General features: G+C 39.5%; 1 protein-coding gene across 2 annotated transcripts; it reads right to left on the reverse strand.

The window, feature by feature from the left end:
* Positions 1-905: 905 nt before the first annotated feature.
* On the reverse strand, positions 906-26,253 carry LOC137138332 (striatin-like). Of its 2 annotated transcripts, XM_067525435.1 has the most exons (17): positions 25,905-26,253; positions 14,731-14,834; positions 11,802-11,875; positions 10,076-10,151; positions 9,149-9,319; positions 8,629-8,764; positions 8,388-8,553; positions 7,481-7,591; positions 6,108-6,251; positions 5,854-5,990; positions 5,164-5,339; positions 4,423-4,470; positions 4,209-4,330; positions 3,951-4,118; positions 3,721-3,861; positions 2,976-3,164; positions 906-2,494 (listed from the first exon to the last, which is right to left on the reverse strand). In XM_067525435.1, the coding sequence occupies exons 1-17, from the start codon at positions 26,115-26,117 to the stop codon at positions 2,325-2,327; spliced, it is 2,346 nt and encodes a 781-aa protein (XP_067381536.1). In that variant the 5' UTR covers positions 26,118-26,253; the 3' UTR covers positions 906-2,324. The 2 variants fall into 2 exon arrangements, with proteins under 2 accessions (XP_067381536.1, XP_067381545.1); XM_067525444.1 differs by lacking the exon at positions 7,481-7,591.
* Positions 26,254-26,263: the final 10 nt, after the last annotated feature.

Consider the following 26,263-nt stretch of genomic DNA (forward strand, 5'->3'; position numbering starts at 1 on the left):
ACTTTGTCCTTTTAGGTTTCTTTTATTATACAAAATACCTTCAAGAAAAAAGCTGCGGAACACTTTTTGTAACAACTTTATGGTGTTCATTTGTAACTAAAATCTTTTAAAAGAGCCAAAGGGATTTTCGAAAGCCCTGGAAACCCAAAAACTGTTCTTTACTCAAGCATTAGTAAATAGCCCTCACATACAGATTACTAAACCTCTATAAAGGGTATGTTATCAATTATGCCAAAATAATTAACAAGTATAAAGCTACCTTGTTGCGATGTGCTTGGAGAGAAATGTAGATTCACAGCATGCATAACACTGCCTCTTATGGCTTAACATATTTTAACTTAATAATATGTTGCTTTTTTTCAAATATAATTCTCTGTAGAGAGGATATTCTTTTCTAGAATTGGTGCAGTTTGATCTTCCTAATAGGAGAGATATGTTAGTAGGGACATTGTTCAAGTTCCTCTCAAAGATTATGGTGCTAATGTTGCTGTTGGTAAAAGTGGAGTTTGAAACGAGGCTTATTTGGAACGAAGAAAATGGAGCAAGAAAGTGGACTTGTATGGGAAGTGAGGAAAGAGGAGCTTGTGTTTGTTTGTATAGAGCAACAGCAAATCATACATTTGCTCCCCCATAATGAAAATATTTAATGTCATCACTTGTTTTCTAACAGTGTGGTTGCATTTAACATTGCAGCCATTTATCAGATTGTTTAAAAAGTATTTATGATTTTCTCCCAGTTATGTCCTGTTTGTACATATGCACATTAAAAGTCTTGCGCAAATAATGTTCATATAATTAATCAGTATTTTTTTTTTGCAATTTTTAATAAAATAAAGAAAATTAAGATAACTTAAAAGTTGCTGTTTTCTGATTAGTTTGTCAAATAACCAACATCAGAGCCCACATAACATTTTACAGCAGATTTTATTTTGAACATATTTTCATATACAAACCAGTGACTTGAGAAATTGGCTCATTGGAAGCTGTACTCATCATGTACATCTTTGATTGATTAGATTTAAACCAAGGATTGTTTCCTCCTCACAGTTTACTGTAAACTGGCATTTGCATGACAACTGTCCTCCGTCTGCGTCGGATGGTTAACTCTTTATATGAAATAGTCGTACAGTACTGCACTAATTTCCTGCTAAACATTGGACTACTGTAAATGCCTGGAAATGATACATCACACTGTAGTCAAGCATGTCCACACAATTGGGTAGAACTACGTACAGTACAAGCCATTCAGTTCAAACAAGCAAACTGGCCAAAATCAGTTATTCCAAAAAATGGACATCTGCTGTATAACCAAGTTGAATTGTATTTATATAACCAAGATGGTTTACTTTGGACACATACGTTTTTATTTTACTTCTGAAGTGTACAATTACTTGAATCTAACAAACAGGCATTATATTTAATGATCTGAATCTACCAGCTTTGCCTTGAAATGCACAAAATTGATTCCCCAACCACACTTATCAAAAAGGAGGATTCAAACTCACGCTGCACAGTAAATTTTAAGACTGAATATATATTTTGTTTATTATAAGCATTTGTAATTTTACATCCAATGTTAAAATCGACAACACTGTGACAACCAGCTCCCATCTCTGCTGTCCCCTCCCTTCCCTCTTCCCTCAAAACAAGCTTGTTAAAATAAAACTTTTCGAAACCTTTTTAAAGCAAAGGCACATTTGTCAATACGTGTTTTAAAAAGGAAAACAAAGGCAGGCCAGCAAGCAGAGTCAGTCTGCGAAGCAGAGAAGAAGTGAGAGGTTTCTGCAACAGCTCGAGTGAGCCTTCAGTACCCCAGTTTTCTGGAACAACACAATGGAAAAACCTGACTTGAAATGAAGGCCCCCAAGACCTGGTTTGTCTGAGAGGGAAGGCCAAGGCCCTTAGGAGTTTGGGGTAAGCGTAAAGTCCCAGGGGCAGAAGACTGGGTGGGCTGAATCCTCATTTCTCAACTCCACACTCGTTTAACACTTGTCCTGAACCTCTTAGCTGTGGAGGTTATGTTTAGTCTGTCTGAGGGGGCGCTGTTGCCGGTCACACCCAGGCCTGCCTGGATGGTAGATGGGGGACAAGAGAGCAGTTCTCCTCCTGACTGGTCCCCCTGCCGCCCCCCTTTTTATGGAGAGTCACGGCCCATTTGAGGCCAGTGGCTACACAGTCTGCCAGTCTGACAAGAAACCAGTGGGCTGTGTGAGGTGGGACTGGACCCATGCCTGAAGGTCTTTCCCCTGCTGTGTCTCTATTGGTCCCTTATGGTGGGAGGCTGAGTCAGAGAGCAGGGCTGCAGGGAGAGTTGCAGCTCCGCATCATACAAACACCTTTGCAAGAGCATCTGCCCCAGCACTAGCGATGTAGCATTTTGATGGATGGAACGCTACATCGTGGATCGACTCCTCACTTTTCTTTCTGTGAGCTGTGAACTCCTGGATGCACGTTTTACTCTCTAGGTTCCAGAGACGGATGGAGCAGTCGTGACCTGTGGAGGAAATGATGAGTTATATATGGTACAAATATTTGAAAATGTAACTTCTTTAGATATATAAAAGAAGTGGCAATACCAAAAACCAAAAACTATAAACTAACCATGTGACATTTGTGACTTATAAATTGAGAGATATGTGATTTTTTTTTTACTCATGTTCAGTGTTCACGAAGTTGTGGACAACAACCCTAATTTTAGCAGTGGATAAGCGTTTTGGTACATAAAAGCACTAAAACAAACTTTTTCTTTCAGAGATATTGCACTTTACAAATCATGTTCCCAATCTAAGTTATCAATGCTTCAAAAAAATCATAATTAACATTACAAGAAAAAGAAATGGGACATACACCATTGTTGTTGTGCAAAAACATTTACATATCCACAAACAATGTGAACTGGCTCACAGTGTCAGTGCTACATTAAACCATAATGTCAATAGAACAGCAGAACCAGACACTGGTTAAAAGATACTTACTGCCTGACATGAGATAAAGTCCATTAGGATCTACAGCTAAACTGGTGACAGCATCAAGATGAGCCACCATGGAGTGAATCAACTTCCCGCTGTTGTTGTCAAAGAATTTGATGTGTCTGTCCTCCTGCGCAGTAATAGTGATGGGAAGAGTGGGGTGGCTGAGGACCTTGTTGATCTGACAGGGAGTGTCTGTTAAAAACACATGAGCACATTAGACTTTAGACAGCAGGAGGCTGAATCAAAAGGAATCATTCTTAACAAAAATATAAAACAGGTTAATTGATGGCCCTAGGACGTTTCTAATGCACTGGATCAAGCCCTGAGACTTGTAAAGACAAGGACTAGAGAACTGTAATATCAGACTTAAAGGACGTCTTTACTGATTTTGCTTCTTATGGTTCTAGTTTGAGTACTACATGTAAATGCCATAAACATCCCAATGACTTCCCTCCAGATGATATCACTTGTGGGAACCTTCAGTTCAGATTATGTCATCTTGTTGCTCTCATTATGTAATCATGGTCAACATTCTTTTCCAGAGCTCCCCCAGATGACAAAATAAGAAGTTTTTCCAGATAGAATAAGAGAAATATTTTAATATACAAAAGTCAGAGGGAAGTTTAAAATCAGTAACATACATTTACAGCCTAAACTAAAGCTATACAGAGCAAGTTGAAATTGAGTGAAGTCGCCCTATTGTTTCAGTTGACCCCGCCCAGCCCCATTAAGAGTCTCACTTATGTACCTGACTCCGAGTTGGACTCCAGACTGAGGACCAATTGTCGAGTCTCCATGTTGAAGAGGCCAATCTGCCCGTCTGTGAAAGACGTGACCAGGTGGGCTGGATCACTGCACACCAGGTCTACAGAGGATGGAACTGCCAGCTCTTGAACAAATGAAGATACATACGTTATTGTTTAACATTCAATTGAATATATGACATTTAGAAACATGATTTAGGACCAAAGTCACTACTTTTGTTTTCATTGAATACTGCAAGAGCAGGGGAAGTGGTGTTGGGGTCCCACAGTCTCACAGTCCCATCTGCAGAGCAGGAGAGGAGGCGCTGGTGTGCACTGCTGTACACCAAACCCCAAACAGAGTCAGTGTGTCCATTCAAAACTCCTCGCAGCACTGATGGGTCTGTTGCAGGATACACAAGATGATCCACATCAGTCATGTTGATTTAAAAATACTCACAGCTGTACAAAATTTTTGACATTCAAGTGTTACCGTAAGAGTCGTAAGGGTCGACGTTAGCGTTGGGAGTATTCCAGCACTGTATGGTCCCGTCAACCCCGCCGCTAAAACACTGCTCCCCTGTAGTGCTCATCACCACACTCAGAACAGCCCCCCTATGGGTTGATGAATGATGAATTCATGTGGATTAAACTCTGTTAAACCAAAGCTCAGACTGAACAGTTTCTAAAAATGTGCAGTGTTTTACCTGTGGGCCCTGAAAGTGTAGATTGGTTCCACATCTAAAGATGTACTTCTGTGAAGAGAAAAGCTGTTGTTAATGTAATGGGCAGACCTGAATGGCAGTGCCAAGTTACGGATGTGGAGAAAAAAAAAATAAAAAACCTATAATTTTCTCTGAAATAACTTAAAACTGAAAATCCATCCATTATCTTTCTACTCGGCATGGACCGGCAGTGCACAGCTGGGGAGGGGAATGGGCTGTTGGGGGTTGTTTTAAATAATAAAACAAAGACCAAACCAAACAACAGAGTGATGTTTTTCCACTTTAAAGAGGCGAAATGATTGATAACTTATGACTTGTGATGCTCGAAATATCACTGTAATCTAGTTGTATATATCTCTTGAAACAAATCCAATGGGGCCAATTTAATGTTTTACTTTAATTTTTGATCAATGGAATATTTAAAGTCAGATTTTTATTTCTTTTAATTCCTACTTTTTGTATTACATTTGTTAGTTTCAAGTAATTTCACAGAAACTGTGTATTACAATACCATAAACTTTAAACTAACAACAGGTTGCAGATGCGTCATAATTAATCTTGTAGAGCAGAAAAATTCTGTTGTTGAATCATGTGACAGTGAGTTACAGGATAATCACATACCAGAATACTGCACACAGTGCCTCTTCAGGTATAGGGAGACTGAATCAAAGATGCTGATGCCTGAGTGTTAGTGTCTAGAGGGGCTGACTGCGATGTTCTTACTTTTTGGCGGGAGCTGTCTTTTGCAGGTTCCACATCTTGAGTGTGTGATCCTCAGAAGCGGTGACCAAGACAGGCTCCACAGGGTGGAAGGTCAGAGCACGAATCCCATCGAAATGGCTTCGCAGAGTAAATTTGGGGTTCCACGTCTTTCTCATGGCATCCTTATTGTTGCCAATCTGTGAAGAGGGATCCTAGTCAGAACTAAATATCCAGTTAAGCAGCAGTCCTTAATTGCAGTTACACTAACTTTGCTGAATTTTCACTTATATGTAAATATGACAGTAATAACGTAAAGAAGTTAAGGATAATGGACATTTATGCACTTTTCTTTGGCATAACCAATTTTGTCTATATGGCTTTCTATCATGAACGAGCCAAACCTATTAAAGAACAAAACAAAAGGCTACAACCTATTCTGGTGTGTTTTTCACCATTACTGTTGAAAATATGACTTAAAAAATAATTTTTACCTAGTATTACACTAATAAAGCAGATTCCTATTACGCGGTCTATGAAAAATGGTTGTTAGAGACATGAATGTAATGTGATGTTGTGAATTTGCTGAGGTATTTAGGAGGAACAGGAGGATGATGGGACTTTCACTTTTCAAATTATAACACTAATAGAAATAGTTCTCCCCAGGGAAACGGTCCCATGGCTCTTAAATCCATTCTGCCACTCCAGACTCACATCGTATCCCAGACTGTCAGCCTCGTTGGCCACAGTAAGTCCAGCCAGCTCGCCGAGGCCCAGCTCGCTTTCCATTGCCTCGTCTGTGCCTATGATGAATGACTTCCCTGATGTAGGTGGGAAGGTCAGCGCCTCAACTGCAGACAGAATACATAACTAAGTTCAAAAACAGCTAAATAGACAGTTACAAGGGTTGAGGGGGGAAATATTTAACCATTGCAAGCTACAATTGATTGGTATTGTTGCTCAAGCACCTTCATCTGTTCGGTTCCCATCATGCTCATTGAACCGGGCCACGTTGGGGCGGGACTGGGGCGTTGCTGTAGGCTGCATGTGGGTCAAGTCCTCTGCATCTCTTAGGTTAGCCAACATATCCTGTAGCTTAGATCGGTTTGGTCCTGTTTAACGAATGAGTGTTAACAGCGTTACCACATAGACACACACATTATGGAGAGTGGTTGAGGTGGGGTGGGGGGGTTTGTTGTTGTTCAACAACGAGAAAACAAAAATATTCAAGTACAAGCTGAAAACAGAGAGCGCAGAATGAATATGGAAGGAACGCAACACTGAAAGGAAAGAAGATAAATGAATGAATTATACGTTTAAAAACCAGAAAATGAAGGAAAGTCAACTGCAGTGTCTTTGTTAGGAGTCAGGCAGATAGAAAAGCTGTGAGGCACATTTATCTCCGTGTCTTTTGTGTGGAGAGATTATTCAAATTGAGGCTGAAATTTGTGATGTCTCAGTGTAGTGAGCCACTAATAGATATTTGAATAATTATTGAATAACTATTAATGCTCTTTTGTAATTGTTTTTAATTGTAAGAATTTTACTGCCGTTGCAAAAAATGCCATGTATGAAAAAGACATTAAAACAAATGTACATACACGAAAACAACATCCACACGTCTGTTGAAGTGATAAAGTGCCGACACATTGTAAAAAAGATAAACAGTTCTGCTGAAACCAGAGGAGAAGAAAGTGAAGTGTAAAGTGCAGAAGGTATAAACAAGTGAGATGTTGATCATTCAATCACAGTTGGATAAAGAGGCAGCAACTGACCTTGGGCCATAAATGTACAATTCCATTCAAGTGCTCTAAAGTCATCAGCTGAGTCACTATAAGCTTTTAATTGGCATCAATTTACAACAGCAGCAAAACAAATTATAACTCTAGCATCTACGTGGCTGACAAATGAGAATGAAGATGGTGATAATTATGCCAATATGACTGGAGAAGATACTACTGGAGACCATTGCTGGCCCAGATGGGACACAGATGGATGTGTAATCACAACTAACGTTCACATTAATCTTTTGATATCGGACAGTGAGGACGACGACGATGATGACGTGAATATAAATTAAAGAAACATGCATCAAGCATTACAATTTGTTTGGGTAGGAAAATAATTGGGACAGATTCTGTATGTTGTACTAGAAGACAAGAAACACTGAGCGTGAAATGACAGACAAGAAGAAAGAGGCTTAATATAGAGCAGCAAAAGGAGGAGATAAAAAAAAGCTGAGATGTTTTGTTTTTCATTTGAGGCTTTTTTTGGTTGAAAGTCAGGCTCTACAGAAAAAGGAGTAGAAGGGACGGAGGCAGCAACGCGTGACAAAACTTACTCTTAACCCCCTTTTTCCCCTTGCGCTCCTTTTTGTACTGCTCCTTCAGTTTGGTTATCAGGCCCGGGTCCACATCCCAGGCCTCAGAAATGGGACCTTGATCGTCCTTCTCTACACAGGGGGAACAAAACCAGACCATACGCTGTTGAAGAATTGCCCTGGTTAAGGCCCAAGAGGCATGGCAAGGTGGGTAAGGGTGCAGAAACCTCTCAAGACTACTCTACAGAAGATTTCTCAATCCCCAAGGACAATAGCAAGTATCTCTAACCTATGCTTAGCCTCTTTTCTTTAAGCAGGGCACTAACCCCTTACTGATTTTAAATCCATCATAATCGGGAGCTGTGTTAATAATTGCTTCAAATATTTTGGCCATTTCCTTTGAATTAGAAAAAGTGGGAGTGGTAGAATGGAACTTAATCTCATGCGGGGAATCCTTTCATTTGAACTTCAGATTTCTGAGTGATGACCAATCATAAAACCCCTACTGCTAAATCTTTGTATTGACATGACTCAAATACTCAAAACCACGTTCAAAGAAAATATAAACATGACATTAAACCGATTTATTTTGGGGAGTCTAAGAAATCAGGTTGATTTGACAACAGAGGAGTGAAAAAGACACTGGTCACAGGCTGGCTATGGGAACACACAGTGCAAGAGATCACAAACTATGGGTTAAACAGACAAGGTCCAAACATCATGATATATGACCACAAAATGATATGTGAGTGACAGTCACCAACCTATGAAAATTGATAAAATTACTGCATATGGTAATTAGCAATACTTTCAGTGCCTCTGAAAAAAGTTTTGTACTTGTAGTTAGTAATTTTATTTAATTCTTGTTTTAATAATGTATGCACTATAACTGTATCTCCAGTGTCTCGTTTCTCGATCTGTGACTTACCCCAGTCTGTCCCATCCCCCGTGCCTCTCGACTCAGGTGAGGTGTCCATCTCGTCAGGACTGGTCAAGAAGTCAAAGCCTTTTAGTGCCTCCTCTGTGTCAGGGTCCTCACTGGTGTCCATACTAGCCGGGGACAATGATGACGATGGTGTCTTCTTCCTCATAATCTGTAAGAAAATATTAAAGGCCATTATTAATAGTGCCGACAACTTCCAGAAGGTGAGGGCAGACTGTTGTCTTACCGTCCTAGATTCCACATGAGTCCTGTCCTTCCCTTCGCTATCGTCCTCCTCATCTTCATCACTGAACTCAGCAGCTGCATTCTCAATAAACTTGAAGGCCTCAAGTACAGCGCTAGTGTCAGAGAGCTCAGCTTTCCTGTGGAGGAACAGCATCAACATGCAGTTGCACTAACAATGTTAAACTGTAAACACAATGCTAACGCATTGAAGTTGTGAATAGGCATCAAAGTAAAAAAATACAACCAGCACCTGTATTGTACATTTGTGTAGTAAATGTTGTTCTGTGTTGCACATGAAAGCTGCTTTACACTGTGTGATTGTGGGCCACCTCAGCCAAGTTTATAATTATACAATACTACTACATCCTACAATAGCCAGCCAGACCGTACTCCCACAGTGACTGTTGCTATGACCTAAGTTTTAAACCAACAAAACAAAGTATACATCCACACACACACACACACACACAAATAAATGAAAGGAAGGAAAAAAGAAAGCATGTAATGTAGAGATTACTCACCCTCTGGTCCCCATGCCCTTTGTTGTTATGTCTGTCCCATTGACTAAAGGCTCAGTTCCAGTCTGTTCGCCTGTCCTCCCGCCTCCATCCCCCGCTAGCCCCAGCAGTGCTCGGACTCTCTGGGACTTAACATCTAAGATAGTATCTGTATAGCCGACCTCCTGCAGGTACCTAAAAAAAAGCAAAGTAACTAAAGCCTTGTTGTATTTTGCCTAACCCCAAATTTTAAGAGTTACGTAAGTGGCATAGTAAATTAGAGCACAAAAGTGTGAAAACATGCAGAGCTATGTTACATAAGTTTCATTATTCTGTAAAGCACATATAAATCCCCTTATTACAAGTTTTGCTAAAACTTCAATATGATCAAAGATGAGGAAGAGTTATGTTCTTGTGAGTGTCAAAAGTGTCATGTCCTCAGGCACTGGTTTAGTTAACAGTACCAGCTCTGCTGAGGCATCAAATATTCCTCCTATTCTGTAGGCATTCAGAAGAAGTGCTAGCAATTTGAGTGGGTGATTGACTGAAAGGGAGAGGTGTCTTAGCACACCACTGATCTGTCCCTGGACACCCAGTGAATAAATTAGCTGCCTCATCAGTCAGCATGTTGGGGCAGCTGACGTGTGAGGCCACCTGATGGTGTCTGGGACAAAGGCTGGAGTCCAGTTTGAGAGACAGAGAAAGAGAGTAGAGATTATAAAACTGCATTTTTCTGATTTTGTTCGGTACACACACAAAAGCAGTAAAGACTGCTGCTGCCATGTGAGGGAGCTATTCTCCACAGTTATTTGGACCACTACTGGCACTGACACAAGAGACAATACTATTGCAGAACTAGGAAGCTGTCAAGAACCTGGTATTTTAATACAGAAGAGAACAGTGACTTTGTTTTTGAGTTGAAGACTGTCACAGAAGGATAAAGGCACTTACTGTCGGAGGAGCTGACGGCCTTGTTTCCAGGACAGCTGATTGTTGAGTGATCCAGTCTCGTTCTCATTAGTCTCATCTGGAGGAGATGAGAAGGACACAAATGAGGCATCTTCAAACAGCACAGCCTGTGACATTATTTCCATTTTATAAACACGTTACGCTGCATTACACTCTACATCACAGCAACCTTGTATCCATACATATGCAGCACATGATTGGTTTCAGTGAATCAATGATGGATTAAAGTTAAACAAGAGGGTATTGCTGCTCTTTAAAATGTGTAAGTGAAATAACATTTACATGTTTAGTGCATAAGAACCAAGCATGCTTACAACAGCTGCGCCTAAAATCAGGAACAGCATTTAGGCTTAGTGGATCTGGACCGGAGTTTTTACTTATCATCGTGGGCAATTCAATACAAATATTTACATCCCAACAGGTAATACTGGAGAAGAGATTTAAAACCAATCAGCAACAGCTTTTTCTTGATGCTAAAACAAGACATTTGACATTTAATGGTGCATTCTGACACTTTCAAAATGGCTGGTCTACGCTCCATGACATACTAGAAAGAACAGCGATATGTGTCTATGCCCGCAGCATCCAGAATGACACACACACACACTATCACACTCACTCTCTTTAGGGCTGTCTATGCTCTGACAAAACAAACAATGATTGGATTTAAAGCTCACTTTGATATTCAACAATGTCAGCACTGCACTCACAAGTCAGCTGAGAATTTTGCATCGGCGCGAGAGACGTGTTAATAAGATTTAGATGAGGTGTGTGTCTGTGTGTGTCGAGCGATTGATTTGAGGGGGCAGACAGGAGGGTGCCTCAAAAAGTGGGTCATGCCTAATTCAGAAGGGTGGGGAGGAGGCAGGTGCGCCACAAATCGAGCAACACCCTCTCCCATCCACCAACACCTCTCCCCCTTACCTCCCCCGATTCATCAACACTTCTAGGGCTTTCAACAGCCCCCATGAATAGAGATGAGGACAGAATAGAAGAAATGTTGCAATCTGACTTAATGAGAACTTGAACATGAGAGGTCAATTAAACCACAATATTTTAACCAGAAATAGGTACTGCACTGATTTAGCTATGAGATTCGTGTAAAACATGGTACTTTAACAGAAAAGAGACAGGCCAAAAGTTAGATGTTTAGGTTTTTACTTTGTTGATTTTCCTGATGTTTTAATAAAAAGTTTATTGATTTTTAGATGTTTAAATTTCCATTTTTCTAACCCTTAAGAGCCTCTCATTCATGTTAGTAACCTGACCCGGTTATTTTTGATTATGATAATTTGTCTTTAGACTTGATTTTTCATATTGTTCAGAAGGGAATTTTTTCATTGTAGTAATTTTTGTTGGCAACTAGCAAATGTTTTTATTCTCAAATAATTAGCAGTTTAATTGTTCTCATAAGACAACACATACAAATGAAAAGCAGAAAATTCAGGCAATAGAGCAGTTTGAATACATTCACGGCCTTTTATGTTATTGACTCAATATTGTACAACATTTCTATCTCAGGTTCTTTTTCAGCATTCAGGAAAGCACACTATGAAGAAATCAATTGAGGCAAACAAGATACAACATGAATGGGGCCATCACATACGTAACTGTCCTACAACTTAAGTATGTGAACTCAGAAATCACAGTGATTTAGTATAAAGAGGTGGAGTTAGGAGTTAAGTTATCTGAGCATCTATAAACTTACCAGAGTCATAGCTTGGAGGCTTCACGTCACCCTGATTTAATTCTGTTCCATATTTTAACTTGTGGTACTTTGCTCTGTAAGTGAAGAAAAAAAGTGGAGGAAAACAGATCAGCAAACAGGGATAATCAAAAGGTCTAAGAAAAAGGTATTTTAAAAACTCATTAATCATGGCATCTGCATAAGCTTTGAAACTCACATTGAAACTGAAACTTGCTCTACTTTTCACACACAAAGGATAGAAGGTCTAAAATCAAAATCAAAATGACACGTTCACTGATTTTGAACTTGCATCTTTTGGTTTTAGTTTTGGTAGTACATGTAACTGAATGGCAATGAATGTCCCTTTGATTTCACTATATTAAAATATCTCTCTACTTCTAACAGAAAAATGCCCCCAGATGACATCACTTGAAAGGAATCTTGAGTCCATACTAGGTCATCTTGTTGTTCATATTATGAAGTTTGTAATCATGATGACAGAATCTGTCAAAAACTCCTCTGGGTGACTGGAAGTCAGAGGGAAGTTTAAAAGATTTAATGTACATTTACACCTTAAACGGAAGCCATAGAAAGCAAGTTAAAAATTGATGACGTTGCCCTTTAACAGTATTGTGTAGATAATTGTCATCAAATGAAAAACAGGGGTGCAGCAAGCAATTGTTTCTTAAATTCTTAATTCTTACCCATTACCAAACATAAAAAACTGGTGAAAAACTTTTTATTTTATATTAAACTTAATACCACTGAAGTGTAAGAAAACAAACATATTTATTTTTAGCAAATGGAATTCAAGTACTTTTATATATTTTCTGCAAGAAAATCACCAGTTACTAAACTAATAGTTTCAGCTTTAGTGGGAAATGTATGCAAAATACCATTCATGTTTATCAAATTGATGTTCATTCAATAAACCTTTACCATAAAACTTGTAAAACAAAAACTTAAGTCATCAACACGCCCAGTCGCCCGCTTTAAATCCTCCCAACAATTTGGGACAGAGCAGCGTGCTGCATGCACAGCTCAGGCATGTAATATGGACACTGCACTAGGGGGCTCAAAGGATAAAGTCCGGATAATGTTGTCAGTGTCTCACTAGGACTTTTGCCCCCCCCCAACAAAGTCAGGAGAATGTCAGAATTCCAGTGCATGTGTGAAAGGGGGTCAACTTAATATTTAGTTGGTCATTATAGGTTTTTCTGAATTACTTATAAGAAAAAATAAAATGAACACTTTTAACAATGTTATTTCACTGAACACTGATGCACAAATGTCTGCACACATATCACTGGTGAAGAGTCAACACAACCTACACCTTCGCCATCGACTGTACCACACTACTCCCCCTGTGATCCTGAGAAGCAAATCCCCATCAAAATCAAATTCATTTTAAATTGGTTGCATCCTACATTCAGAAACCCATTTCTGATATTGCTATCAGATACCCTCCAAGACATGACCTGTTGCTTAGCAACCGCGCAAAGTGGTAGTAATTCTGGGTTAAGTGTCGCTCCTGAGGCAGAGTCTGCAGTGATCTTACTGTAGAAAAGTAGATAAATATACACTACAAACAGCCAAAGGATGAGCCCATACTTAATAAAAGGACAGAATGGAACCAACCTAACCAGAGAAATGACAGGGCCTAAACCTATTTTGACACCTGTTTAAGTCAGCTGCATTAAGGTTTTCAGCTTAGACAAATTAAAATATCTGCAGTCATTCTCATTTATTACTTATCAAAGTTTTTCACCGTCCTATTCCTAGTTGTCCATTATCAACAAAAGAACTTTGCTGATTATCTGGGCTCACTTTAGCAATGTGTAATATTCCACAGAAAACCAGGTTGTATTTTCCCAAAACAACAAGTTGTGTTATTGAGCAGGCAATGATTAGTTTGCCTGGCTACACAGAAAGATAATTAAATTGAAGGTAGTAGTAGCAGTAGTACTAGTAGTAGTAGCATTAAAAATGTGAGCCGCATTTAATAATGTGATAATGTCAGAGGGATAATTGTTTTTTATTACAATTTTAATCTGGTGGAGCAAGAAGCACAAGCGGTCAGACTGGATGGGGAGGAAATGAACAAACTGCTAAATTTACAGGTAAAACTGACTCAGAAAGAAAGTTATTTTGATGGGGATTTTAAATGTGAACAATAATCTCTCCTTACACAGCAAAACTATGAGTACAGTAAGTGGACCAGTCTATAACATCTGACTCTGTAATAGCTTGGTACAGCAAATGAAGTTCACCTTCAAATGCTTGAGTTTTAGCCTACTGTGTCAGTCTGTATGCATCATGTGCCCATTGGCTTTAAGACACATTAACAGAGGCATCACCAATCTCTCTGTTCCTGGATATAGCCAGGCTTTAAAGAGAAAGACAAATGTACAGTGGCTCACCGTGTAAGGTGCCAGGCCGATGAACATGGGATCGAAAACAAAGTTAATTCTTCTACTTTACTTGAAAATGACATCACTGTCTGGGACCTATTCTTGGCTGGAGAGAGAATTTTCTGTCTTGTCCTTTTGCTGAGGACAGTGCAGAGTCATCAGCATCAGACAGCTTAGCGTTCCTGCCAACACATGCCTTCATCCAGAGACATTAAACCAGCTGGACTTGGGGGAATCTCTTTTTGAAACTTTTGCTGACGTCAGCTGAACAATCTTACTTGTATACATAGAATATAAACAAGAGTATTATAGAAACTCTAGTAAAGCTTTTACACACACACACTTGTGTGTGCTAGCTTTGTGCAAGTGCAGCAGATGTTGATTACTGCCATGTTCTTATCTTCCATCTCTATCCTAATCCAGGAATGTATTTTTAGCAGTGCACACAACATGGAAACACTCCTGTTATTGCAACCTAGCAGAGGTGTTTGTGTGTGTTGTGGGTGGGCTCAAGCAGCAGTGGGCGATAAGGCACTCACCTCTCCTGCTTCAGTGCATACTCCAGCATTTTGATCCTCCTCACCAGGTCTTTCTTCAAGTTCTCCTGGCCCTTCCTCTCTCCCTGCAGGAAGGCAATTTGTGCCTGAAAACACAAAAATAAGATTGTCAGGTCACATTTTAAAGTTGTAAAAGATTTACAGTAGTTACCTTTATAAATAGAGTCAGTGTTTCTGTTGTTTAGGCATTTTAGAAAAAGTCAGTTACAAAGCCTCAACTCAAAGTTACCTCCACGAGGCAAGATTTGTGAACAGCTACTTCTGTGAAGACTGAAATAGGATGATGTCAAATCAATATGTGTGGCATGATGGGAAATAAAAAGGCAATCTGCACTATTCTATTTTAATCTAACCTACTCACTCTCCCACACATCAACTGGCCCTCCTCCTTCCTTGAAAATCCATTCCCTCTGCATGCCACAGTCTCTCTTTAGTAATAGGCAGCAGCTGTTGACGCACTCGGTCTGAATCAGCATTACATTATATTACATTGCTGGGCACACATGTGCTTATATGTAAGAAGAGTGGTTCAGGCTAAATCACTATTTGGAGTCCTGTGCATGAGTTGCACCAGATAAATAAACAGAACATTTGGCAAATCTCGATGTATCTCCATAAGATTAATGGCTAACAAATAAAAAATAAATGAATAAATAAATAAATATTTTAGAAATAAAATTTGCACTTCATATAGTAATCTATGTCCTTAAAGGCAAAATGGGCATTAAGGGCACTAGTTAGATTTTAACTATAGTAAAGTACTTAAGTTTGGCTTAGTTCTTAGCTTAGATTCAGCTACTGTCTTTTATATGTTGTAACAGAATAAATTACTGAAATGATTTAGCATCTACATTGATTTTTTTAAATACAGGACATAGGAATATGTCTTTAGGTAAGTCAAGGTATCAACCTTTTTCATTCTTGTTGTATCACTGAATTTATGGCTAAAAAACAAACAAAAACAAATCTACAAATATGAATTATTACAAAATATGTACTCATGACTTTTGGCTTTGCAGGACAGGACTGTTGTTGGTTGGTTGTTATTGTTGTAAAATTTTGCGAAATTTTAGTTGGTGCTAAGTAAAAAAAATCCTTAGTCTGAAGAGCTGTGGAAAACCAAGCACAACTACATATACCATCTGTCTATACAGTTTGTACAGTGTTTTAAAGGGCACGCTTAGGTGCAAACTGCTAAACAACTCTAGAAGCTTCTGACGTCTCTAACAGCTCGTGTTTACAAAAAGGAGAAAAAAAAAACACATTGAGAGTCCCTCTCTGTTGGTGAAAATCCCTAGTAACACAACAAACATCAGAGGTGGAGTTACCTGTCACTCTGTGGTTAGGGGAAGATGACAGTAATTGTTAATCATATATTTGATTAACACAAGAAAGACACTTTCAAAAGTTGGAAAAAGTGGCAGTAAAACGATAGATCTATTGCAACTATAGATGATGATACACAAAGAGTTTAAAATGACATGATAATATCTGAAAGGCATTTCGACTTTAATTCCCTGCATTTCATTTTACATGCAGAGGATGGTGCGAGTTTGAGTGGGCTGAATCACAGTTTCACAAGGATAGCAAGTAGTGCTGCTGCCTAAAACAATGAGTCATGACAGCACTTCAATCTGCCATTTCTTACCAACCCTAGTTCTCCACAGAATAACAATCCGCCTGCTTAGGATTTAGGGTACTGTTGCTTAGTTTGACAGTATTAACAGGAATGAGTTTAGTTGGCACAGTCACATGTGCGCAGTCTGCAGAAATGCCAAAAATTGATGCTACTTAAGGTGGATCAGCACAGCACATACATCGGTGTCTAATCCATCTACAGTTTCCAATTTCTCATTCATCCTGTTTTTGTGCATCTCCCCACAGCTAAATCTATACTAATGCATTCAAGGTTGACATTAACGTTAACAATGTTTACCACACATGACTTTCTACATCCTAGAGCCAGTAAGACTGGGATTTTAGACGGTGACCTAAAGAAGGTTAAACTTTACGCTAGTGCATTCATAAAAGTTCAGTTAGGATAACATGGAGAACGGAACATGATGAATAGAGACAATGTCATTAAGGCCCCAGTAGGACTGAGCAAGCAGTTCATTTTTCACCTGATGAACAATATCGATTTGTCCTGATAGGTGGATGGAAAAGCTTTTTGGATATGACTAAAGAACAACTTTCTTAGATACAATAAAGCATGTATCTTTGGGGGCTGGGCACATAAAGAGGTACAAAAAACCCATTAGGAAAGTCTCTCCTTGTGGAAAACTGTTTACACTGGGCCACACTGTGCAGCTCCCAAAATAACTTACTGAATAAAGTGGCTTCAGTCAAAATATCAGTAAGGACCACTGGCTTGGATGCATTGAAACTGTATCACATGCAACTGGGCCAACAAATGACCATTCAACCTTTAAACTGTCTCTTAATGTCCAGCTGAACACAGTTGACCTTTTTTGGCTAAAGAGTTTAAAAAAAAACAACCCAAAAACTATTACATTATGGCCTGTTGGCCATACATAGCCATATGGCAATAATTTCAAAGATGTCAAAACAAGGACAATATGTAAAAACAGCTTGAAGACAGGCAACATATGTCAACAAGGGATATTGCACACTAGCTTATTTTTCACAGTACATGAAATTGTACATCTGCACTGACTGAGATAGTCAGGGACCATTCACGTTCTTATCCAGATGAAGCGCTGGCCCAGGGACCCCTGCTGTCCTGCCGTGCCAGATATAGAGAAGAGTGCAGCTCTGTGAGTCTCTGGCTCACCATCTCTCCTCTATCAAACATTAACCTTGGGAGGAATGCAATGAGTCAACTCGGGCCATAAAGAGACACAGGAAGCATTTAATTCCAGGGCTCACACTGACTGCATTATTGGGCTGCTGGATAAGGGCTCCTTAGTCTGTCTGATTAAGAGACATGTAGAATGGGGCATCCATCTAGAGCACAGGGCTTTTCAGAGACAGGAAAAGGAGGCAGAGGAGATGGGTCAACACCAAATAAACACCAGCCACTAGTTAAATTCTGTTCATGGTAAGAATGTTCATACCTTCTGCTTTGCCATATATTCTAGTTTGAGGATTGATTTTCTAGTCTTAATGAAATAAATAAAGCAAGGAAAAATGAGGTGACAGCTGCCAGTCCTACTTATCAGCACAAACGGACAATCAAAAGTCTTTTCAATGATGTTAGGTTTGGAAAAAAAAAAAAAAAAAAAAAAAACTTCTGAGAGCCATTTAGGCAAGGATTTGAGATTAGGGTTAAGGTCTTTAAACCTGTTGCACCACTAATTTAGGTCTAAGCAGAAAACAGTTTTATTCATTAGTCATCATAATTGCATGACACAGAGTTATTCTGTAAGCTATTCTTGTTATTCTTGTTGGAAGTGGATGACAGAGGCAACAGATACAAGAAAATTATTCCACTGAATCTTCTTTTTGAACTTCGATTTAATTAATACATTTATGGTCATGACTACATAGGGGGCCTGGTGACTCAGTGGTAGAGCATTGGTTTGGGATACAGAAGGCCATGGGTTTGAATCCCATCCCAAATGCGGCCCTGTCCATCCACCAAGGCCAACCTTGGTGCCGGTCCAGAGAAAACTGGATAAAACTGGTACTGGTCCCGAGCCTAGATAAAAATGGGAGGGTTGTGGCAGGAAGGGCATGCGGCATAAAAACAAGTCAAATCAATGTGTGCAACATGTTCCGCTGTGGCAACTCCTGAAGGGACAAGCCAGAAGCCGTTGATCGATGGCGATGACTACATAGTGACAGAGAAATATCTCAAGGCCTGAGATGTGTGAATTCCAGATATGTTTCCTTCCAGACTTGGTGTGCGTCATCGCCAAAGACATCTACAACACAATGAGGCTATTTAATCAAGACAGAGTGAACACTGTCAAAAATCCAGTGCGTCTCAGCTGAGACGGAAAGACTGAGCTCTCTCCATGTCTAGAGCTAACACAAACAAACAACATAGTCACACACTCTGGTTCTTTAGCTGAAGTAGCTCTAAAGAAGGGTAACTAATGTACTGGTGTAAGTCTCACACATACAATGCAAACAACCTTTCTTTCAATGACCAGAAGAGTTTGCTCTCACAGTCACCGCAAACCAAAGAGCACTGTGATGGCCGACCTGATAACTAACCAAGTACATTCCATGCATGCCATTACACATGTAGCAATAGAAAAAAGGCAGGAAAACAAGAGAGGTACTGGGGAATACAGTAACATGGCTACAGCGTATTTTCTTTTAATTGGAATGATTTCACATCTTACAAAAACACCTTTCTGCTCTAACCAGTCATATTTTCCTATAGCATTACCTGTGTAATGGTAATGTAATTTTATATCAAGATTTCATATACTTTATGTACAATTATAATTTTATATTACTTTATGGAAAAGACCAATCTGCTTCAATCCGATCGATTAATGAGAAATGCATTGTCAGTTGATATCAAAATTCAAAAGCTAAGCATGGCCTGACAGTACAAGCTTTTCACATATGTAACTAAAAATGACAGTGTGTGAATTTAAAAAAAAATTTTTTTGGTGTGCAGGCACGACTTAGAGTAGGAATGCTAACTGAATCTCCACAATTTATTAGCACTTAAAGAAAGCAGTGAGAGAGATTAGCAAATCTGAAAATAGAGTTATGGTGTTAATGATTTTCTCTGTCCTCTCTGTGTACCGAGGGTGCACAAGTGGTGAGAGCGGGAACCCAGCTAAGGTGACTCAGCTTTGATTATCATGTAATTAAAGCTCCTCTATCCGAACCGGTATCAAAGTCAAGGTTTTAGTGTTGATGTCAGTTTTTAAAATAATTTTAAAACTATCCAGCCCTATTCCTGATACTGACAATATCATGCATATCATGTACATCTCCCATGAACCCACCAACACAAGCATGGTAGAAGGCCAAGTTTGCATTGTGGGAAGAGTCTAAACAGAGGATTTTTTTCTCTTGACCCAAGGCGGTGAAGGTTATTTGGGTGTTTGCACTAAAACTGGTCATTTGGACTGGTCAGGATTGCTGTGAGTGTCAGGGTGAGACAGTGAGCTGCCCAGACTGCAATTTAACAACTATTTCTGCTCAGTTATCTGAATTGAGCTGAGCTGTGCCTTTTACCTCTCGTACAAAACCCAGAAAACAAAAGAAAATACTTATATTGCTAGAGATTCACTGTGGACAAAAATACGTCTCTGTTTTCCTAAACCTTTGCAGAGGCATACAGATGTGTCGTTTCCTTTTAATCGGGACTTGTCACTTTACAGTCACACAGCTCACGTCAAGTTAACACTGCAGCGCTACCTTGGTGGTGCAAACAAAGGGGCAGCATATTTAACTTTGTGAGGACAAGGGGGTTGCATTCCATGTTGCCGTATTTACACTCACTGGCAATTTTATTAGGAACACCTGTAAAATGTAACGCAATCCAATACAGCAGCTCTGCCATGAATTCTACTTTTAACATTAGAACCGCCTCTTCTTATATTGCACTCCAGTATGACTCCACTAACCACTTCGATAATAAACAAATACACTGTGTGAATAAGAAAACTTAAAAAGCCTCTGAGACAGATAGCAAAGTGGTTAAATCACCTAGTGAGGCAGCAATAAAGCATCACCTACACCTTGGCTTGTTGTGTCTGTGGCACCACAAGGTGAACTCTCAGTATCGCTCAGTTTTCAATAGTCCTGTTGCCCACCAGGCCTCTCAGGCGGGACTGTGACGTCACTTCTTAGCTTCAGGTAGCTCTTAAAGAGCTAATTAAGAATAAATTTAATAAAATAACTTAGAACAGTACTTCTTAACTTAATAAACAATAATAGTACACTATTTTCTAAATGTAAAATTTTTTTTGCACAATATACACTGCCCAGACAAAGTTTGTCTTCCGCTGGTTTTATTCACTCAAATGGTTGTAAATGGATCACAAAACACACACACACACAAAAACACCTATTTATTTTTAAGCGCATTAGAGCACAAAATAATGGTGAAATAAAATACGCATTTAAAACCTTATTGTATTTTTTTTTAAATTGCCAGTTCCAGCAATACCTGCCTGACAAATCCATGGCATTCTATTGGTCGGTTTTATATTCAGGTGCGATTTCCTCTTATGCCTTCTGCAACACTTCCCAAAAGTCTGCTGTGCTGGTTGGGGAATATTCCCGAACCCTTCGGTACAAATTCTTCCACACTTGCTTCGGGTGAGGCTTAGATCTTGCGATTGCCTTTACCGAATGTATTCCAGCAGCTACTTTTTTCTCCAGATAATTCCTACATTACCAGGAAGAACGCACGAGCCTAGTTAATAACACGCCTCTTCATTATGGAGTTGTAGCCATGCTTAATAAGAATGGCTTGCACACGATGCAGATGAACCATTTTTCTATTGCCCCGGCTCATCATGTTTCCAACTCCATGCTTAACTGATTGGCATTAGGCAGACAGCTATCATCTTTTCATGAGCTCTTCATCTGACATATGGTTTTCACTTGGCTCCAAACACCTCAAACTTTAACACCAATTTCCCAACCTTAGTGAGGGTTTTTATTGGCAGCTCTGCCTTTGATCCCAGCTGACCCGAGTCTCCTACGCACATTGTCAGTGCACGCTGGTCTCTCTCGTTTTATTCAACAACGCAGCCATTTCAGGAGCAGTGAGACATTGGTTTGTCAAGGAGAACACTAATAAGTACTTGTGTGTTCTTGGGCAGATGTGGACTTTGATCTTCCACTGCATCTTCTGTCCTGATTGGATCCAGTTGCAGTATGTCTCTGGAAACTAATGTGCACCTTTTAAAGAAATCTTTAACTTCTTGGCTATGTCCTTAAAGAGAATAACCTTCCTTTCTCAAGAAATGTTTAGACTGATGAGTTTCAAAGTAAAGTGTTTTTTGTTAGGTCACTCTCCCTATGGAAGAAAATCCAAACAAAAACTTAATAATGGGCTGGATGATGTATCACAATAATATTGTTTTAATTAATTTATTTTAAGACATTTTAAAACCTGGGAGAAACATGCACATCAATGTAAAAGCATCACACTTGAAAAACTCATCAGTAGAATTTAACATTATTCTGTGGTTATTTTTAAATATAAATTTTTCGATTGAATAAAACTAACAAAATATAAAAGAAATACAAAACTAGGTAGGTGTAATTAAGTACTATACGTGCACAAAGAAAGTATTTGTAGAAATGTGGCACATATGGGAATAAGACTAATAATTTACTTTAAAGCAGAAACACAGCAGGTTGCCACGTTACAGCGAGAAGACACCAATTTGATCTGGTGAGTATACCAATTTACAACTCTGACAGATCAGTGACCTCAGATTTACAGTAAAATTGAGGAAGGCGACAACCTTGCGGCACAACAAGGCAGCTGTCCTGCACACCCACATAGACAGAAGGAGGCTATAAGTGTGAATGGAGGAAGGAGAGAGAAATTAACAGCCTGACAACGTAGGGGAAAGCTCAAATATGAGCCCAACAGAGACAGCGGTGCAAAGCTCAAAGAGCTTTACACGTCTACATAGGTCAACATCGGTCCCTTAAACCTCGCATAGAGGAAAAACACAAACCCTTGTAAACTACTTACTGTTATCTGTACACAATGAATATTTACTCTAAGCTGCATCAACAGCCTTTATGATGCTTCTAGTGAATATTACCACAGTCTGTCTTGAACTAGTGACTAACAGAAGGGGCTGGTTCTTTGTGGTGTACACCCTGGTTACGCAAGAAAGCCTGTGATCTGTCGTGTAGCATTAGTTTCTATGTGAATGTATTTTAAAATGTGCAGGCTAACATTTCTTTGTCCAAATCTAAAAGAAATGATGATTACAAACCAGTATTTATATTCTTGGTTAGCAAGCATGCACTTTTCTTTTTTTTTTCTTTTTTTCACTCTAGGACACACTCTAAGAGGGGAGAAATAACTGCAGCTTGGGGGTGGACGTAGTATCAACTAAGGAACAACGGAGACACCCTTTTCTGAATTTCTGAATTCCCCGGTATGTGCATGTGTATGTTTGTGCATGGTGCAGCCATTTTATTGCTTCACTGTTGAGCTTAATATGCCTCAGGGTTTGCCATTAGTAAAACTAAACGTGAGATCACAGCAATAAGCTGTGTAACTGAGGCAGGCTCCCTCTAGGCTGCTCCACATTTAGTTGCAATGGTCTCTGACACGGAGAGAAGTAATCGAATAAAAGGAGCCACATAAAAAATCTTCCTGATTTTAAAAGCTTTTCCTTTAGAATACAAAAGACAGTTCTATCAAGGGAAGACATATGAGTCCATGTTTCAGTCTGCAGCCACACAGAGCCACCTTACACCCTGAGTCACCTTCAACCCTCTCTCAGTGTAAATGGCGTGCTTACGAATGGTGTCAAATTATGGCTGCTCTAGCAAGGAGACACCCTATGGAGCAGGGATTTCCCCATAACTGTAGGTCTGTTGAAGCACATTGGAGCTCTGCCTGGTCTGCACAGGGAGTAGTAGACACAACTTTATTCATCATGCCTAAAAAAAAGTGACCTTTGCTAAATTAAAAATCACACAATTAATAATTGAGTCTTACATAGTTTAGATATCTGCAGGAATTTACCAAGAACCCCTTATGTCAAAAACAAAACATTAAGCACAGTGAAATGAGAATGATAACTTCAATGTGAATATTACATTACCAACCTGTCAAACAGTCATTTAAATTTGAAAATGAAACTACAAAGTGTACATTTGTCACTATTTTCAAATCAACATTGAATCAACTAGTCGTAATCTATCACCAGCTAAGCAAGTGAGTTTTACTGAGGTAATCGATTATCAATAACCCCTGAACTGGAGTCTAGTTATGCATTACAGCAGCTTATGCATTACACAGAAATGGCACAGCATATATAGTACAGTTTTTGTACTATTCAAATAGAGAGGAGTGGCTCTGAGCACGACTTAACTGGCTGGCTGAACGACATTCCTACTGTACCACCCCTGAGCTTTGCCTGCCTCCTAAACAGCCACATTGGCTTCAACTGTCTTCCAATTAACATCTATAGAACACAAAGTAAAAACTAATTTTTTTTCTTTTTTTTACTTGAAACTATATAGTGTATATAACTTCATAAAACCATGCAACACATCAGCTCTAATTCTGTGATTAAAACACATTTATGTGGACATGAGGATAAACCCAATAAGCCATTAGAGGAAGGAAATGGACAGGAGAACATACAGTACAACCTGTCTCTTATCTTCAATTTAGGTTCTATTTCCACAAGACGTTTTCATTATTCATATACCTAATTTATCTTTAATTAGAGGACTTTTATCATTTGGTCCCTTCACCAAAAGGTAATCCACTGCTACCAATCTTTCAAGGAGATTGGTAGCAGTGGATTTTTTTAAAAAGCTTTTCTGCTCTAGGACATTGTAGCACTGATGCATAGAGATTCAGATGATTGTTGTATTACAATGATGCAACTACAATTATTAGTAAGATAGAAGATTTAACTAGCCTACTGAAAACTATGCTTAAAACATTTATCAGGCATACTCATGGGATTAGATATAACAATAACAAAAACTCAAATTGAGCGCGCACCATTTTGCCGCCACAAACCAACCACCCAATATGCCATTTAGCAACTTCACTTTGCTTTGCTGCAGTTGCTGCTGTGTCGCTGATAAGCTTGCTTCATGACAGCAGACAGGAAGCTTAATACATAGGCCAGACTGAAAGCGCAATGTGAGGCTGATGAGTCAAACTCCTACTACAGCAATCAGGGTGCACGTCACCACTCTAGAAACAATGCAGGGTCTTCCTCTCATCCCTTTGTTAGCAGAGGCAAGTTTGTAGATCGAGCTGCCTACTCTCAAATCCTAAAAATCAGTTCTGGCTCTCTGTGATTCACCTACAAGTGGGGTCAAAACGTTGGAAAGTGAAAATATTTTTTCCCAAACACGGGCCATGGACAGTCAAGTTAAAGAGAAGCTGTAACAATACTAATGCAATGAGTTAATATTATAAATTCATTCTCTCCCTTCTTTGAGCCAAAAAAGTTAACAAGAGTTAACATGTTCACCTGATAAGATATGGTAAGATGAGTACAGCAATTTCTTCTCTCTCTTTCTAGATATAGTGCACACTGAACCAAAATAAGGATTTAAAGATTTTCATGAAGAGAAACATCGTAGTTGGACAGGAAGCTATGACAAAACAAGCGTCTTAAAGTAACATCAAAAGCCATTAATTTCTAGTTTATCATTAAGCTCCATGTTCGTGTCTGTTTGTCAGGCAACACAACCCCCTGCCTTTATATAAATATATCTTATAAAGTGCGACAATTTCAATTGCGTGTTCGTCAGATAAAGGTCAGCTATATTATCAACGATTTGGATTAATGAGAAAGACCAAATAAAAAACCGTGGACTTTACCAAAAGCATAAAGAACATCAATCTTCTAATCTTTCCCTTCAGGATTGGCAGTGACAAGACAGCTACCGTATGATACAATACATAAACAAGACAATAACTATAAACTATGTGGAAAAATATGCTGTCTGCCACCTCTCAAAAGACCAAAACACGTTAAAACTAGTACCTTTGCTGAATGTTACTCTATGTCTCAGTAACAAAACATATTTAAAAAAAAAAAACAAAAAAACAAGGCGGGGTAATACAGTATGTATTTAGCTTTCAGTAGCCAGATAGCGTTGTGTGTTTCTACACAACGTTATCGCAGTAGGTTACATGTTAGCTATGTTTGCTGATGTTAGCAAATGTAGCAGTCAGTTAGCAAGCTAATTTATATAATTTCCAATAAGCGTAGTCTAAAAGCTTGTCTCCAACTTCTTCAGGCAGCAAGCAAGTTTGGTGGTTTTAGTCACACTAAAACACTCGCAAACAGTCTGTCGTGTTGTCGGGTCAGGGGGGCGCTGCAGCTTCTTTAGCTCTTGAGATCAAGCTAACGAGCTAACGTTAGCCTGGAAACCAGAACAATCATACACACAAACCAACGCGAGTTACTACAAAAGAGCTACGCATTGCACCGGTTGGGCTACAAATATGTGGTGAAGTATACGTAAACTGCGGCAGTTTTCACCTGCAATTCGGCCCGCTCCACCTCCCATTGTGCTCTCTCTACTTCGAATCGGGCCCATTCGTGCTGCAGGAAGTGCAAGATCCCCGGGATACTGTACTGCGCTTTAGCCGCCTCCCCAGCGTCGCCATCAGGCAGCGGTCCTTTCCCACCGCCGGGTAAAACAGAGTTGTTATTGTTGTTAAAGAACACGCCAGGCCCCGCCTGTTCGTCCATGGCCGGGCTCGGTGGCGAGGTCGGTCCGTTGTCTGACTGACTTGAGGTACTAAAGACCTACGGAAGAGAGAAAACCTGTCGACAGCCGCGGTCCGTCTCCTCGGCTCGGTGGAATGAACTCACTTTCTGACAGCTAGCTGTCACAG

This window comes from Channa argus, chromosome 1 (genome assembly GCF_033026475.1).
Source record: "Channa argus isolate prfri chromosome 1, Channa argus male v1.0, whole genome shotgun sequence".
Lineage (NCBI taxonomy): Eukaryota > Metazoa > Chordata > Actinopteri > Anabantiformes > Channidae > Channa > Channa argus.

Bases quoted from the DNA above. Each gene is read 5' to 3' on its own strand.
- LOC137138332 (XM_067525435.1), bottom strand. From the start codon at position 26,117: ATGGACGAACAGGCGGGGCCTGGCGTGTTCTTTAACAACAATAACAAC. The intron at 9,320-10,075 runs GTAAGTGCCTTT...GCTTTTTTTTAG, and splicing joins GGCCGTCAGCTCCTCCGACA to GTACCTGCAGGAGGTCGGCT. The intron at 4,119-4,208 runs GTAACACTTGAA...ATCCTGCAACAG, and splicing joins CGACCCTTACGACTCTTACG to ACCCATCAGTGCTGCGAGGA.